The 17,679-nt window shown below is 36.6% G+C and overlaps 1 protein-coding gene across 2 annotated transcripts in view; it reads right to left on the bottom strand.

The window, feature by feature from the left end:
• The window catches only part of LOC114626413 (complement factor H-like), a 30,828-nt gene extending 13,387 nt beyond the window's left edge, over positions 1-17,441 (bottom strand). For both annotated transcript variants that reach the window (XM_028773814.1, XM_028773815.1), the window contains exons 1-7: positions 17,263-17,441; positions 7,650-7,823; positions 6,738-6,923; positions 6,472-6,651; positions 4,057-4,233; positions 1,441-1,623; positions 1,072-1,278 (exon numbers count right to left, since the gene is read on the bottom strand). In XM_028773814.1, coding sequence (XP_028629647.1) covers positions 1,072-1,278; positions 1,441-1,623; positions 4,057-4,233; positions 6,472-6,651; positions 6,738-6,923; positions 7,650-7,823; positions 17,263-17,428 — 1,273 coding nt within the window. In that variant the 5' untranslated portion in view covers positions 17,429-17,441. The remainder of the gene's footprint in view (positions 1-1,071; positions 1,279-1,440; positions 1,624-4,056; positions 4,234-6,471; positions 6,652-6,737; positions 6,924-7,649; positions 7,824-17,262) is intronic.
• Between the last annotated feature and the right edge of the window lie 238 nt (positions 17,442-17,679).

Below are 17,679 nucleotides of genomic sequence, written 5' to 3'. Positions count from 1 at the left end.
ACACACACACACATATATATATACTTGTATTATATAAGTAAACTTGTATTAGATTTTTATAATATCCCTCAAATGACCCTTAACTTTTGCTATCCTTTCCCTCTCTATATTCTGTTTTTGTCTTTTCTTCCTGACATCTATAAATATCTACTCTGTTTCTCCATCTCAAAGAGATAATAACTTGCCCCCAAACCCTTACTCTGTACCTAACCTCTACTGTTCTATGGATTATAACTTAGCTTTCATTGACTTTACAGCTAATATCTACATATAAGCAAATATATACATGTATGTATTTCTGAGTCTGAGTTACCTCACTCAGGAAAATCTTTGTCTACATCCCATCATTTACCTGTGACATATAGATGAAATTACCAAAAAATGTTAGGAGACAGAATCCCAGTGGACATGTCCTGTCACCAATGAAGCTTTTATTACAGGGATTAGGGTACATGTAATTAAGTGGGTGCCAAAGGGGTCAGATGGAACCTATAAAAAACACAGGCAGGCTGTTGACAAGACTATAGATTGTACCCCATAGCCTGAAGGCAAGGCTACACTGTGAAAGACAAAACCTGTGCAACTCACTGAACATAACAAAGTTGCACTGGTGCCTACAGAGGTAAGCATCTTTGGTACAGAAAGGTCCTTTGGATACTGTTATATATATTATGGTTTTCAAGTTAGTATTTTTATGAGATTCCTGAGTGTATAAAGTGACACGTTGTGTTTATATAGTTTCTCATCTCTTTTCTTCTGCTGTTTTCCCTAAAATTGTGGTTTTGTCACTCATTGGCAAATCAAACAATACAACGCACATGAGAAGATGAAGTCTCTAGACTACACATCATATTTACAAATAGAAATTCAAGAATGAAACTAGATTTCAATAGAAACACTACAATCAACTAAAGCAGCATGGATTGAATCATGCCAGTACAAATGTATGGTTAAAATATGTAAATGTGTATATTTGCCGATCTAAATCACGATTTCTTCTGGTTAGGATGAGAGTAGAATATTTGTAATGACTTGTTTAAATCCACTGTTGAATTTTAATGTCACTCTCACCAATACAACGAGGTGGAGAGCTCCATTTTCCCATGTAGCAGGTTATCACATTCTCTTCAAATATCCTGAAACCATCATCACAGACATAGCTAAATGTAGTTCCATGTTCATGGCTGCTGGACTCAGTTGAATCTCTCCTTTCTTCAGAAGATCTGTGTATAATAGATCCATGTTCTATTTTAGGGGGCTGGGAACATGGAATTTTTTCTACATGAAGAACATAAATGAAATAGTCAAGCAGAAGTAAAAACTTACATTTAGAAAATAAAACACACTATTTGAATTAAGTGTTCAGAATATTTATAGTATGCCCTTTCAATACATATCCTTTCACCTGAGTTCTAATGTTGTAAAGTCATAGCTACTGACCAATGCAACGTGGTAATGACTGCCACCTTCCATCTTTGCACACCATTTCTTCTGGGTCCTGAGTTAGGTAATTGTCTTGGCAAAGAACAGATACTTTTTCTCCATCCAAGTATTTCACTGTGGTTTCTATCACTTGGGCATTTGGAATCTGTGGTGGAGGAGGACAGGATATTTTCTCTTTTCCTAGAAAGCATCAAAATCATAGTTCTTTAGTAAAGACAGTATCTTAAATTATTGAAGTAATAATGTTCATTAAATAGTAAGTTAGTTATGACAATGTAAAAATTGTCCATATTTTATACATTTCACTTGTATAGCAATTTAATATAGTGATTCTTGTTAATATAGTGATTCTTTGAAATTTTTCTCATTTTTAATGCAGTTTTATATTTTTTTTTGTAAAACTTGCTTCAGTCATTTCTAGCCTTTAAAATATTTTGGCTGTTTTACACACTTAAATGTGTTATATTAAGATTAAGCTTACATAAATATTTCTCTAGAGCTGTCTATGGATATTTATGATCTAATATGCTGATTACATTAAAAATCCTCATGAAATAATTTACAAATGAAAGTTGATTAGGGAAAGTTGTACTTGTATTTATTTAATATACTAATGACTTTTCTCATTGTTGTGATGAAATACCTGACAGAAGAAGTTTAGGAAGGAAGGTAAAAGGAGGAAGAATGAATAAGAAAGGAAAGAAAGAAGGAAAGAAGGGAAGAAGATGGAAGGAAATAAAGAAAGGAAGAAGAAAATGAAAGAAAGAAGAAATGAAGGAAAGAAGAAACAAAGGAAAGAAGGAAAGAAGAAAAGAAGAAAGAAGGAAGGGTTTAAGTTAGCTCATCATACAGGGAAGCAACAGCAACAGAAATGTGAAGGTGCTGCTCATACTGTATATATAGTCAGGATGTGCAGTCATATTTCCCTTATTATTTATGTCACAAATCCTGCTCATAAAATGCTGCCACCTACACGTATAGTGGCTCGTTTCCCCTCAGTTAACCTAAACTAGAAATGTCCTTACAGACATGCTCAGAGTGTTTTTCCTACTTTATTGTGGTTTCTGTCAGATAGATTATAAGATGAATCATCACAACTGATAATCAATTTTAGATTGACTCTTGGTTAATAAGAATATGGAGTATGATAACAAGTGGTGTGTGTTATGTAATTCTAAATGTCAACTACCCTGAACATTCCATTTAACCTAAACTGGATAGAGATGTGAAAACTGATGGTTCACAATCAGGATAATTTAGTGCTGGTATTAAGGCTCTTCTGACCAGTTTTCCATTAAACCACTTCAAAATCATTTCTCATATTGAAACATGAATGGATACTGACTTAGTAGTTACTAATAATTTCATTCTTTTATATATTTCTCCTTAAATAAAGTGGTATTACTAGAAATAAATCAACATTATGTAGCAAGTACAGTTCTTTACATTCTTTGGACAACTAGCTAGTCATGTATAAAAGAAAAGCAATTACTATCTTAATACTATGACCAAAATGATAACAGAAAAAATAACAGAGACAGCTACAGAACAACAGGTGCACTCCATTAACATACACATAATAGTTTTAATTTTGGAATGGCAAGGAAATACTTTCTGTAAACTTTAGTTAAAATATCAAATGAGGCAGGGCCTCCAAAACAACAGTGATAAGTACAAAGAGAGAAGCAGAAATAGTAGTAGAATGACGCTGTTGCCAACTGACATGGAATGGAAGGTATCAAATGAATCAGAATTTTCCAGGTAAGGTGATTGTTAGAAGACTTAAATAAGTAGTTATATTGACAGAACACATAATCATACTGAAAGTCATGATGATTAATCATAGGCACAGGAATGGCATAGCACATTTGTTGGTATAAAATAATCATATGTAGTAGATCTCTAAGAGTAAGGGACCATTGTGACTCATAGGCAAAGCCATGTTGATCAAGTTTGTGTGTTTTACTCTACAGGTCACTATCAAACATGATACTGTAATTTCTAAAACAACTATTATATTAAAAAGTGTTTTTCAAGAAATTTTGTTAGAAGATAATATCTTCATATATAGCAGGATATTTGAACTCATGAAATCTCAAAAGAGTGGTCACATAACAAGATATTAATGATGACAATAACAACTGGCAAACTAGTATAAACAGGAAAAATGTTACATGACCCGTTCCCTAAATGAAGAGCTACAGGCAATTAATGACTTTCTACTGTGGAGTAATCAGTCTTCTCTCTGGATGAGAGAGCAAACAAATAAGTTATCCAATCCAATGCAATTACTCCTAGCACTTACACATAGGAGAAACACCAAATGGACTCATCAGGTTTAATTTACACACACAAGTTTTATTTGTAAATGTTATTCATACATGTATGTATACTTACACACATACATCAAGAAGAGGTCATAAACTGGATATGAAATTGGAGGGACACAAGAGGAGTTGAGTTGGAGTGGGAAGAGGGAGATGTAGAAATAATATAAACACAGGCTTTACACATAAAATTCTAGGAAATTTTATTTAGAAAATAAAGACATTACTGCTATCATTGAGTAAAGGCTAGAATACTCATGAAAAGACAGTGGCAAAAAGAGCTTACTTGCACAGTGTGGTTCAGGATCCCATCTTCCATTGATGCAGATTGAGTATTCATACTCATGTTTTTCTCTACATTTGTAACTCATGTTAGAGTTATGATTAAATTCATACTTATTTGGGTAAATTGCCTCTATGTCAGTTGACTTCAGTGCTTTACACTTCTTCAGTTCATCTGTTGCTATATGATAATATTTCAATGAAAATTAAAAACACTTATAAGAAGTGAATGAGCTATTACATTAAAATATTTATACAGTGGATGTAAAATGAAACTACACCTTAGTACTATAGACTCTGCCAACCAAAATGTTCAGACTTTCCATGTCAAAGTGACCTATGGTATGGGAACTAGATGTCATGTCTACTCTTTTATGTCTCAGAGACAGTTTGTGCCATGAAGAGACTTGGGTACTAGGCAACTACAAAAACATTAAAAAAAAGTCACTGTCTCAGATGTTCTACCTAAGAAATGATTATAACATGACCAACTCTTGTCATAGCCTTAAAACCTGTAAAAATGTTCAAACTCATTACTCTCCCATTTTTCATAATGTTAAAATGTTAAAAATATTAAAATAAAAATGTGTTGATAGGATATAGACATTTTCTACTCTACATTTCTTTCTTTGATAGATGTGACACATGAAAAAGAACATCTATAATATGTAGAATATAAATATTTCAAAGTATTTTATGAGAGAACTGGTGTAAGAAATTAGGTGTGTGTAGTCACCACCTGTATCCTTTATATTCCCTTCATATGAGTCTATAAGAAACACTTTCATATTCCAGGTTATTCTATAATATAGCAATATTAAGTTATAATAATAAGTTTTTCTGGTGTGTTATGAGTTAAGTAAGGACTATTTATGGCCTTTTAATATGTTATATATTTTAATTATTTGGTGAAAATGATAGTCCTTTTAGAATTCCACATTTCAGTACGGGTCTTAGATAACATTCATTAATAACTTGAAATCTAGAGTTAAACGAACATAGTGCAAATGAAAGTAAATAATTAGAAAAAGGTTGTGTAACATTTAAAATGTCGACAAGAGTGAGGAAAACACTAAAGACCCCTGAGAATTAGCCCCTTCCTAAAGATTGGTCCACAAAAAGACAAAAGCTGATGTTCTGTGAAGGAAAAAGAAGAAGGTCAAAGGGGCATGGTAACTGTGTAGTTGATTTGCTTCTCAATCTATTATTTAACAGGAGAAAGCTAAAGATATGGTGAAAAGTAATGTATAGTGTCATGGTAAAAATATTTGAATCATAACATTAACTTTCTAGCCCAGGAAGACATAACTGAAGAGAGTCATATTAAGGTGGGTATATGCAGATTAATCAAACTAAACCTCTGATATCTGAACAAATAATAAATTAGAATAGAGCAAAGAAAAATAAGTATAGAATAGTATTAAATAAAGAATTCAGATTTTTATATGATATTATGTCTGATATTTCTCCATATGAAATTATTTTTAAACAGTTTAAAAGCAATTATGAAGATGGGTTTGACAAAAGGTGTTTGTTGAGCAAAAATTCATTAGGATTAATATGTAGTAGAGTTATTATTCATTTACATGAGAAACTGTTATGGAGTTTGGCTGTCTGGGCATGGAGAACATATCAATAAACAACATAAGTATAGTTGCTCTTTCCAAAGGAGCTCCAAGTTTCCCTGGCATTAACAAATACCCAAAATTCCAATAAAAAATAAAGGCTGAACACCAGGGACCATGCTGAAAGAATGACCAAGATCACTCTAAAAACAAAAAACCTTCCATTTCAGAGAAAAGAGAATGTAGACACCAAGATGATTTCAACTACTTATTAGGATTGAATCACCAAAAGAACGTGAGGAATCAGTGCAGAATTGATATATGGAATAATGTTTCTCATCCAATCCAATCACTGAGTTCTACATCTGATGACAGGGCAGATGGTCCCAGTTCCACAACATTGACTTTAGAATGCAGCCCATGGAATAAACACAAGTATTCTAGATGTGCTTAGGGAGGACAGTTTGTTATGTGAGTAGGAAATGGATTATTAGTAGACTTTTTTCTTAGTGTTCCAAGACCTGAGAGGAAAGTCTCATACAATAACAGCAGTGATAATTTTGTACCATAGTCATATCTTCTTGTGGTTAGTCTTCACATTTCACTCACAGCAAACTTTATAATTTACAACTAGATCTATCTTAACATAATGAGTAAGCTTTTATAGGTTATATTAATGATTTCTGTTCATCTGTCAACATACATCAAATTATAAACAATAAAAGTTTGAATTCACATTATTTGACTAGATATTTCCAAAAAGAATACTAACTTCAAAAGTATACAGTAGTAAATATTTCTACAATACAAATATTAAACTTTATAAAGTATCCATTTTATGTACACATACTTACCAACACATTGAGGAAGCTGGGTCCACCTTCCACTAATGCAAGAAACTGACCCCGGTCCAATCATTGTGAAGGTTTCTGCACAAGTGAACTCCACTGAAACTCCATGGTGATAGGGAGGGACAGAAAACTGGACAGAGCCATGCTCAAGTTCAGGAATATTTCCACATGTTCTCTCCTCCTCTGTAGATGTTTCACAAAAATGTATTTATGATCAAGGCACCACTTCTAATACAAAATAGCTTTGACGTATTAATGTATTTACTTACCAACACATACAGGCAAGGTTGTCCACTTCCCATCAACACATTGAATTTTTTTGGGTCCCTTCAGTAGAAATCTAGTTTTGCAATCAAATTCCACCACATCACCATGGCTGTATTCAACTTTCCTTGTTCCCTTAATTTCCCCATTAAGGATTTCAAGAGGTTGTGCACACGATCCTACTTGACCTACTGTAGAAATACTGTATAAATATAAATGAAAATGTACATCTTACAGCCTAAAATTTTAGCAAATGGAGAAAATTTTGATTTATTCACCATATCACTTTTATAACACTTTTTAAAATAAATATTATTTACACTAGATTTACATTTTATAGCTGTAATGCACTGTTGGAATACGATTGCAAATGCATTAAAGGTGAAAGAATTTTTGGTGAACCTGACACCTTGAAGATACATGCAAATCACTAAGTAATTGTTGTGTTGATTATAATGATTTCCACATTGACTGATACTATTTTATTATAGAGTTATCATTTTGTAAAAAGCATTAGCATTGTATCTTGTATCTATTTTAATTTTTTAATATATGGTATTGAATTAATTAAAATCTATTTTTACGTGTTTGGACATACTCTATGGAATATGAGGGAAGGCTTATGCTATTAAAACACCAGCACTAATGATAATGTAGAGAAAGTAAAAGAAATATCTTCAGTCTCAGTCATCATGTCTGCATATATAGATACATTTATAATACACTTAAAGGATCACGTTAGCTTGTTATTAACCTCAAAAATACATGGCTTTATATTAGCCACATAATTCATGTCCTTTATGGATGTCAATTTCTCTGAAGATTTTATACTATAGACATGTTGGATGATGGGGAATGTTAAAAGATAAAAATTAAATTTCTGATCCTAATTCATCAAACGTAAAACAGATACTGACCTTTACATGTTGGGAAACTAGGGGACCATCCAAAGTGATAGCATTGCACTGAATCTGGTCCAACTCTGTGTCCTGTGCGACAAGAGAATTCCAACAAGTCTCCAACTCTGTATTTTACTTCTCTGGGAGAAACGACTAAGTTTGGGTCTAGCATGGGAATGCTGCATTCTCTTTCTTGAAAAGTAAGATAATTAGAATATACCATTAATCATTGATAAGTAGGCTTATCTTTCTCATGTACATTCACAAGGAAGGTTCTGTAACCCTCCTCCTTATGAAAACATTGCATACTAGCATTAATATAGCCTCTAAATCAATATGGTAGTCTCTGAGAAATATAGGAAAGTGTTCAAAACTGATTTAAAAAAATCAACTTATTTTCACTGGATCTGATTTGCTGCACATAAATATTCATATTAAAGAGATAGCTTCCCTATCCTACAACACAAAATTCTTTTACTCAGATTTGAAATTAGTGTCATACAATACCTAAGTAACATATTAAAATCATTTCAGTTTAATATAATGGGAAAATAAAATATATAAAATAATTTCTAATGTATCTAAAGTTAGGAAAATATAGTTAGTATATTTTACAATTAAAAAGAACATAAGAAACATGTGCAAACCCTTCACATTAAACCATTTGTTATACTTCTAGTTCTAATTAATAATCTAATGTCAATTATACTGCTGGAAATTAAGAATGTACCACATTCTCCAGTATGATAAAATTTTTCTTCAATTTTTGACATTGTAGAGTGTTACCAAAAATAAGTAAGTAAATAAATAAATAATTCCTGCCTTAAAATCTCCCTTCTTCTAATGTATTAATTAAAAGTCACATTTTCAATTAGTGTCATTCATAAGAGATAATTGATACTTTCAAAACTGGATGGATGGTAACAGGAAGAATCAGGTGGGGTGGAGTGAGAAATTATTGGAGGAGATGACTAGAATTTAGGGCATCAGGGCAACACAGAACCTTAGTGCAATGTAAACTCCAAGGAATCTTTAGGGTAAGCCTAGTAAAGTCTCCTAGTAGTGGGGTTTAAGGAAGCCATCTTCTCTAACCAGGAAAGATTACCAGTAAAGGAATTGAGACACCAACCCATCCACAAAATCTTCAACCTACTACTTGTCCTGCCTGCAACTTGTAGGAGTGGCCAACCAATGATTGATACAGTTTAAGACCCATGCAGTGAGTAAGAGCCATGTCTGGGACTACCTGGATGACCAGCAACCATAGGTTGGATGGCTCAGAAACCTAGAGGTCCCTCGATTTAAGAATGTATATAAATGTTGTACATTTATACAATGATATATTTCTCAAGTTGTTAGAAAAATGCCATTGTGAAATTTACAGGCAAATGATAGAATTAGAAATGAAACTACCCTGAGTGAGGCAACCAGACCATGAAAGACAAAAATGATATGTACTCATAAATAGTTATTAGAGATGAAATAAAGGATAATCATGCTGCAGTCCATAGACCAAGGGAGGCTAAGTAAGAAGGAGGATAATTAAGAAGGATATCATTCTGGGAAAGAGCAGTAGAATGTTTTGTGGGTGGATTGGCAACTGCAGGAAAATATGGTCCATAGAATCAACTAAGCAGGACTCATAGGGTTTACAGAGACTGGAGCTGCAATCGAAGAGCCTGCATGCATCTTTACTAGGTCCTCTACATTCACACTGTTGTTTAGCTTGAGTATTTTGTAGGACTCCTAAAAGTGGGAGTGTGTGGGGGGGATTATCTCTGATTCTTTCCCTGCTCTTGAGACCATTTTCCTACTTGGTTGCTTCATCCACCCTGAAATGAGGGTTTGTGACTAGTCTTATTGCTTCTCATTTTGTCATGCTTGGTTGATATCCATGAGAAGCTTGCTCTGCTCTGAAGGGGAAGGTAAGAACAATGAGTATAGTGGAGATGGGAAGACGGAATTGAGAACTGTTGAGGGAAGGGAGGCTGCAGTTGGGAGATATTGTAAGAGAGAAGAATAAATAAAAAGAAAAGCAAACAAAAGTAAAGAAAAGAAGAGAAAAGAAATTTGGGTTACTGGAATTCTTGTTGTAAGATAATAAGCAGTTTGAGTTTTGCTTTTGTGGGACAAGGATGGAGTGGTCTTATTAGCCTACAATGATAAGGATGAACAACTGAGGAGAGTAAAACACTTTTTTTTTGTCCTAGTGAAGATTCAATAGATAATTGTAATTCACACCTTTTGGTATCTGATTTGATACTGCCCCCCCCCTTAGTCCTTCTCCATGCTGCTAGCAGTAAGAATAAGTTCATTAATCTAAACTTGAATTGAGCCTAAGTCTATGCTTTTTCCTAGTCGATTTGAATGCCACAATATAACCACCTATAACTATTTTTTTATTGACTCTATGGCTGTATATGTGTTTTTCTTCTTTTATACAAATTATTTAATAAATATATCATAACACTCTGTCTTAATGTGAAAAAAACCACTCTATCTGACCTAGCTACTATATTAATACAAAGTGTGTCAGACCAGAAATCATGTCTATCCTATGTCTGCGTGTGTGTGTGTGTGTGTGTGTGTGTGTGTGTGTGTGTGTTTGTGTGTGGGTCCACACCTGTGCACTCCAGAAGCAGGCACTTGTAAAAGCCTGTGAACAGAATATATTCCAGGCAGAAGCTGATGGTTACAAAAGCCCTCTCAAAACAATGGACAAAGCAGACACTTAGTTCTGGATTTTAAAATGAGCACTGGACTCAGGACATGCCTACAGGACCCTAATACTTTATCAAGCATGCTACTTCCTCACTCCACTCTCCTACAAAAGGCCCTTAACCCAGCCTATTTGGGTAACTTCATGGACCTCCTATGGAGAGACCATGAGCTCACCTGGGAGAAACTATTCCCTGACTAAATCTGCTTTTTACTTTTTCTTTTCATTTTGGAACAATGTATGTTTTTTGTTTGTTTGTTTGTTTGTTTTATTAATCATTTTATTTGTTTACATTACAAATGAAATCTCCTTTCATGATTTCCCCTCCACAAACCCCATCCCATCCTCCCTCACCTCTCACCTTTCCCCTCCCCTTTTGGCCTACCCACTCACCTACTCCCACCTCACTGCTCTAGCATTCCCCTATGTTGGGGAATCAAGGAACTGAAGGTACCTTATACTTTTTAATTTGGCTCCAATGAATTTATTGCAGGGAAGGGGAAGAAGCAATTCACAGAGGCCATAACCAGTGATATGTGAATTAAAGATCTTTTTGAGCTGGGAAACACTAAAAGAGAAATGTTTCTCTTAGTGCTCTTGTATGGAAAGGTATCGATTTATTTTCTTATGTTTATTGCTCTTTAACTTTGTAGTAAATACTACTCAGCCCAAGAGGACTTGAAAATAATAGTTTGGTCACATCTCCTAACAATGAGAAATTCCTAGAACATTTGAAACAAGCCTAGATGGTGGTCAGTTCTACCGTACATTTTTGAGGCCAGAACACTTAATAGCATTAAGCTTCATTCAACTTTTGGAGACTTAAATTGTGCTGACAGGTTCCTATCTGTGTGTCACATTGTCATTAGTCTTCATTAAATTTGGAATATAACACTGTCTGATCACATCAGTTTGCACTGTTGTCTCAGTCACTCCATTTCCTCTCCTCTGATTCAAATTTCACTGTCAGGCCTGGAGATATTGAAAGTCCATAGGAATTTGTTGGGTAACAGATTCCTTGAGATTGAAATAAGCTCCTTAGCAGGGAGATAAACAACTCAAAGTTGCTTCAGGAAGTCACTGAAATTGAGAAGATTCATCAGCCCTCCCACTTCCTGAGTAAAAATCCTACTTAGTCACTCAGAGAAGCAAAGCTGCAAGGAAGAAACTCAGATCACCCTAAATTCAAAGAAGAAGAAGAAGGAGAAGGAGGAGGAGGAGGAGGAGGAGGAGGAGGAGGAGGAGGAGGAGGAGAAAGAAGAAGAAGAAGATCACACCTACTTCTTTCCAGAAGAAGCCGGATCCTACCTAGCACCTGGAAGTTGCTTAGACAGCGGAGTCACATGGAAGAGACACTCTCCAACCTATTGTGCTGCCTATAAGTTATGTAATATGCTCCACTGTGTTTTTCTGAGCTGTCAGCCATAATGGGTGGGTTTTAGTGATGCAGCTGTCTTTACGTCATTTATTCTCCTATAAGAAACTCGTCAGCCATATTTCTGAAGGCAACCTTTAAAAAACTGTGAAGAAGCTAAAAAAGAGCAGATTGCATCTTGCCCTCTAAACTCTATTTTAAGCTGCTGTCCTTGGAGAAAGCTGCTGTCCTTAGAGAAAGCTGCTGTCCTTGGAATGATATGATCCCCACTCTTGGGCTCTGGGAAGGAGATGACCAAGCACTCCCAGCAGTGGAAAGCAGACATAACAGCTGTGGTCAGCTTGCAACATAAGAAAAGCTGGTCACAATAACCAGAAAAGTAAAGAAAACATGAATCATTCTCATGATAAGATGCCCCTTTTTAGATGTGTGGTCTCTCCCTGATGACATCAGTTTGAAGGTTAACATTTATTTATGAATTTATCCATCATGTAACACCAAGGTTTGAAAGCCCCATCTTGAATGCTTTCCCTATATAAAACCTAAGCTTCTAGACCCAAGTGTCTTTCTCCTTCCTATTCCATCAGGAAAGTTTGTGGCTCAAGCTTGAGCTTAAATAAAGACTCTCATGTGCTTGTATTGGAGTTGAGGTTCTTGGTGGTCAATTTGGGGTTTTTGTAATCTAGGCACAACAGTTTGTGGATTGGTCAGTAACCAATCTGAAGGGTCTGATGTGGCTAGTGTCTGTGTCTTTGTGTATTGTCTGTGTTTGAACGTGCTTTTTGTTGGTGAAAGAGGCTTGAGGTGTCTGTAAAAGCAGCAAGGAGTAGCTAAGAGCAGACACACTGGCAGGTCGCAGCCATGGGAGTAAGGAAGGAGGTTCTGACTCCAGGGTAAATGAGGCATCCACCTGTCAGTTGGAGGAATTTTTGGTGCAAACGTAGAGTCATGGTCAGTTGTTTACCTCCCTTTGCTGCTTTCAGTTTCTGAAGTAGCAATCTGTGAATCTGTGAGTCTGAAATTTTGGATTCATCTTTGTTTTCACCTATGGAACAGTTATTTTGTGCCTGTCTATTCTGTTTCCTGTGTCTCTTGGTCTTTACTTGTATCAGACAGTGATGGACGCCATGGGACACACTGTTTCTCAACTTAAACTTATCCTGACCATTTTAAGGAAGTTAGGGCTAAGGATGACTAATTGCAACGTGGAGTGGCTGGCTTTTGATGTTGGATGGTCACTGGAGTGGGACCTTTCATCTCCTCTCCATGTTAGCAGTAGAGGATAAAGTGTTTCAAATTTTTCCCTCTTTTCCCCTGCTAATGTTTTTTGGTCAACAGGAACAGCCACAGGGTGACAAGGAACAACAGGAACCAGCTCCAGCCCCACCACCCTTCCTGCTGGAATCAGATTTAAGGTTAAAAAAAAATGGCTCAGGGTTTAAGAGTACTGACTTCTCTTCCAGACGTCCTGAGTTTAATTCTAGTAACTGCTTGGTGACTCCTTTTTTTCCTCAGAACTCGCTCCATGTTTTATGACAGCTCACATAGGCTTATTCCCCTTCCCCTCCCCTTCTGCCCAGTGGAGGCGCAGAACACACTGGCATCCAGGGACCCTAGAATGTTTAAAGACAAGGGCCTCCTAAGGGCCTAACCAGGCTTTCCCTGAGTTGGCAGGTAAGTTCCCAGAGAGCAGGGCTCTACATCTGCACAGACTGGACAGGAGAGGCCCCAGGTGGGCAGATGTATCCTCCACCAGTGCTTGGAACAGACTCCTGGTCACTCACTTTGCTCAGTATATACCTATCCTTCTTCCTAGAAGTGCTTGTTCCCTGTCTGAACAGATGTAGTTTCTGAGTTGTAAGGAGTAGGTCTCCACTTACACTTTCTTGTCACACTCAGCCCACTGAGAAGCAATAGGCACTCCCTTTCAGGGCACTCAGTGCAGCCACCTATCCAAAGCTCTTGTGGATTCTCTTCACCACAGAAAGAGGTTCTAGTTCCTGCACCTACAGGCAAACCCAGACTGGCATTTCCACATGGTAAGGTAGGAAATATCTCCAGGTTTACCCCCAGGCTCTTTCAACAGGTCTCAACAAAACTTTGGCCAAGGTTTAGATATGATATTAGTCAGAAAACTGATAAAAGTCTAGCTGCATTTCTTTAATTGGGTTATGCACACATAGAGCAGAGAAAACATAGAATTGTAGTACGGTAGCCCTGACTTTCATTGATCAGTTAGCTTTGGATATTAGGAAGAAGTTACAGAGGCAAGGAAAGATTAATTGAGAAGTCCTTGAGAGATCTAGCGGAAGTTGCAAAGGGAGCACAGAAGAGTGCAGATTAAGACAAGAAAGGAATTGAATGGAGATTTGGTTAGAGTATTTTTAGCCAACAAAGCCTTGGATTCAAAAGAAAGGAAACTCCAAGCTTCAACAGATTGCTGGAGGAGGAGTAGCTAAAGGGGTTTTGACCCAAACTATAGGAACATGTAAATGGTCCGAGGCTTATTTATTAAAGAAACTGGACCCAGTGGCAGCAGGATGGCCATTTTTCCTGTGTGTTATTGTAGCCACAGCACTGTTAGCTAAAGATGCAGATAAATTAACTTTGGGACAGAATCTGATAGTGCACCTCAACCATGCAATTCAAGTATACTCAAGCAGCCTTCTGATTGATGGCTCAGTAATGCCTACATGACTCATTATCAGACTTTACTAATCAACCTTGGCTGAGTTATTTTTCAGCCACCTCTTTCCCTGAATCTTGTGACTCTCCTACCCTATCGTTACATGGATTGTCCACTACATTAATGGGATGAAGTTCTGGCCCAGATACACAGTATAGGACCTGACTTGATGGACTCTTCTCTGTTGGAGGCAGAGAAGACCTGGTTTATGGACAGAAGCAGCGTCATTCATGAGGCTCTGGGGAGAGGAAGGACAACAGTGACTACAGAAATGGAAGTAATTTGGACTAAGATTCTTTTCCAGGCACTTCAGCCCAAAGGGCCAAAGTAATAGCATTAACACAGGTCCTCATCACAGGAAAAGGACTAGCTATTAACAGGGACAGCTAGGAATGCATTTGCAACTGCTCATATGCATGAAGTCATTTACCAGGAACGAGGGCCCCTAACAGCAGAAGAAAGAGCTATCAAAAAAAAAAAAATGAAATTCTACAAATCCTTAAAGCCCTCTGGTTGCAAAAAAAAAAAAAAAATGGCAATCATTCATTGCCCAGGGCATGAATAGGGAACAATTCCAATGGCTAGAGGTTACAATCTGGATGACCAGGCTGCTAAGGAGGTAGCCTTAAAGGAAACAGCCATCTCTCAATTGGCCAGTGTGCTGGCCATGATATACCCAGGGGAACACAAACAATCATTAATTTGACTTCTGGTCTGGGCCCGAGCATAAGGCAGGTCACAGGCTGCAGCTCTGTACCCAACCCCAGAAAACCAAGAGAAAGAGGGACTCCCAGGAGCTGTAACTCAGGCAGCATCCCAGGTAAAAATGAATCACCCATGATGTCTGCTGTTAGAAGTTCTAATCCAGATCCTGGCCTCTGAACTTATACTACTCAGACCTTTGAAGGGCCACTGACAAGAACATCAAACAGCTAGAGATTGACATCACTAATCTGAAGAAATCTCTCATTTCACTGTCTGAAGAGACCTCCTAAAATCGCAAAGATCCTTATGGGACTTGATTTACTCTATTACAATAGAAAAGGCTGTGTACAGCTCTTGACTGTGTACAGCCCTTAAAGAAGAAAGTTGCCTTTACATAGACAAGACAAGGAAGGTTAAAGAGAGCATGAAATAGATAGTGAAGGCCCTAAGAAAAATCAGAGAGAGAGAGACAAATGAATTCTGGTACAACAATTGGTTTTCAGCCTCTCCAAGGTTGTCAACTCTATTTCCTCCCATCCTGGGACCATTATTTGGGTTCTTTTTGCTTATTTCTGCTGGTCCCTGGCTCTCAAATAGGCAGACTAACTCTGTGATACAACAGATAAATAATTTGGTAACAAATTATTACAAATTATTACAAATTATTAACAAATAATGTATTCACTCAGATACATTATCATAAGTTAGCTATGGAGGACCACAAGACTCAAGATGAGGTTGTTACTTTAGACAGGGCGTTTCCAAAACCCATCTCCACCCAACCTAAAAGGGGGGACTTCTGCCCCTAGATCAAGCCGAGAGGGGCCACCCAGAACCCCCTCTGACAGGCGATCTGAATTCTTGCTTAGGCTGCGAGGCTAACCACTGCAAGGGAATATAAATAAAAGATAAAAATATCTCTCTGGGTTCCCTGAGGGACAAGCCTGACTGCATAGGGGTTGATGTCAAAAGTATCCCCTCTCCAGGAAAAAGACATCGGGATGGGTGTGGCCCTCATGCCTCACTGGACAACGATAGGGGGACTGGAGCCATTACAAGGTCCCCTTCAAATACTGGAGGTTAGGCCTCTATCCTCACCTTTGCAAGTTTAGAATTGCAACAGCCCTTCTATACTTAGAGAAGGGAGGAGATGTCAGGGGCAGCCCTGCTTACACACTGAAGGCCTAAAATCAGCCATAGGCCTAAAATCAACAATAGGCCTGTCATACATGTATACTAACACCAAGTCTTGGGTCTCAGTTGAAAAACATTGGAACAGATGGCTATAAGCTAATGTAAACAGGTAGCTTTTGTGGAACTTTACAAGCCTGAGTAGTCATAGACCTTGTAAATAGGTAGCCTTGGCAGACAATACCAACTTAGATAAGGACAAGTGAGCCATAGGCAGAGTCATAGTGACTTGTCCCCTGAACCTTCACCCAGCAGATACCCGGTTCTGAAGATACCTGTATTGCCCCTGAACACCCACACTCCAGTGCCATTCCCTTCCCCACATCCTGCCTTTCTGTGTTTATAACCCATGTGTGAATGAACTACGATTTGAGAAAAAATAAATTGTAATAAAAAAAAGAAACAAACAAAAAAAAAAGGAATCATTAATTTAATGAAATTTTTGGGTTGCCTGCTTTAGGAAACAGAAATTAGTAAGTAGCCCAATAGATTCTCAAACTTAAAACCTCTTCATCCAGGATCCTGATTGCTAGAATCATAATCTAGTGCTATATACAACTGACAAATATATTATTTTAAAAACATATTATCAGAGCAGAAAGATGGCTCAGTCAGTGAAAGTGCTTGCCTCTAAGCCTGGAGACCTGAGTTAAATCCAGACCTATATAATGAAAAGAAAGAACTGACTCTTACAGGATCTCCGACATCTCCATGTGCAGTATACACAACTCTATCAACACATACATGATTGCATATACACACACAGAATAAATAAATGAATAAATAAATATAATGAAATAATAAATGCAAATATTAACATCAATGGTTTTGAAAACAGTCCTTTTTCTTAGATTATATAAAATCATAAGGAAGATTCTAGAAAATTTAAGTTTTAATAACATAAACATTCATTTTTAAATATTTAAATAAATATTCCAGAGAACATAGTACTCACCATAACATGAGGGTATATCAGTCCATCCATAATAAGTACATGTTATAGAGCCTTTGGTATGCTTATATTCATTTTCATATCCAACATGACATTCATAGTCTAATTTGTCATTGAGTTTAAACCACGTGCTATTATTCTTAGTTGCAGCATTCTCAAGTATAGGCATATCACAAGACTCTAATACAAAATAACAGTGACAATTTCATTTCTAATGTGTCAGTAATCAAAATAGGCATAATTCTCATGAGAACAAAAGCCTTTAAAGACTAGTCTATGATAACAAATTAAATACTATATTAAAGGAACATAAGGAGACCTGCAGTAATTTATTTTCATGAAAGTTATTAAAATGGACTATAAACTTCTAAATAGTGTTCACCTATTTTCTTAAACTTTTATAAAATTTTATTTTAGAAA

Source organism: Grammomys surdaster, unplaced genomic scaffold (assembly GCF_004785775.1).
Source record: "Grammomys surdaster isolate TR1022 unplaced genomic scaffold, NIH_TR_1.0 234, whole genome shotgun sequence".
NCBI classification, from domain to species: domain Eukaryota; kingdom Metazoa; phylum Chordata; class Mammalia; order Rodentia; family Muridae; genus Grammomys; species Grammomys surdaster.
This window is presented reverse-complemented; position numbering and strand designations above follow the sequence as displayed.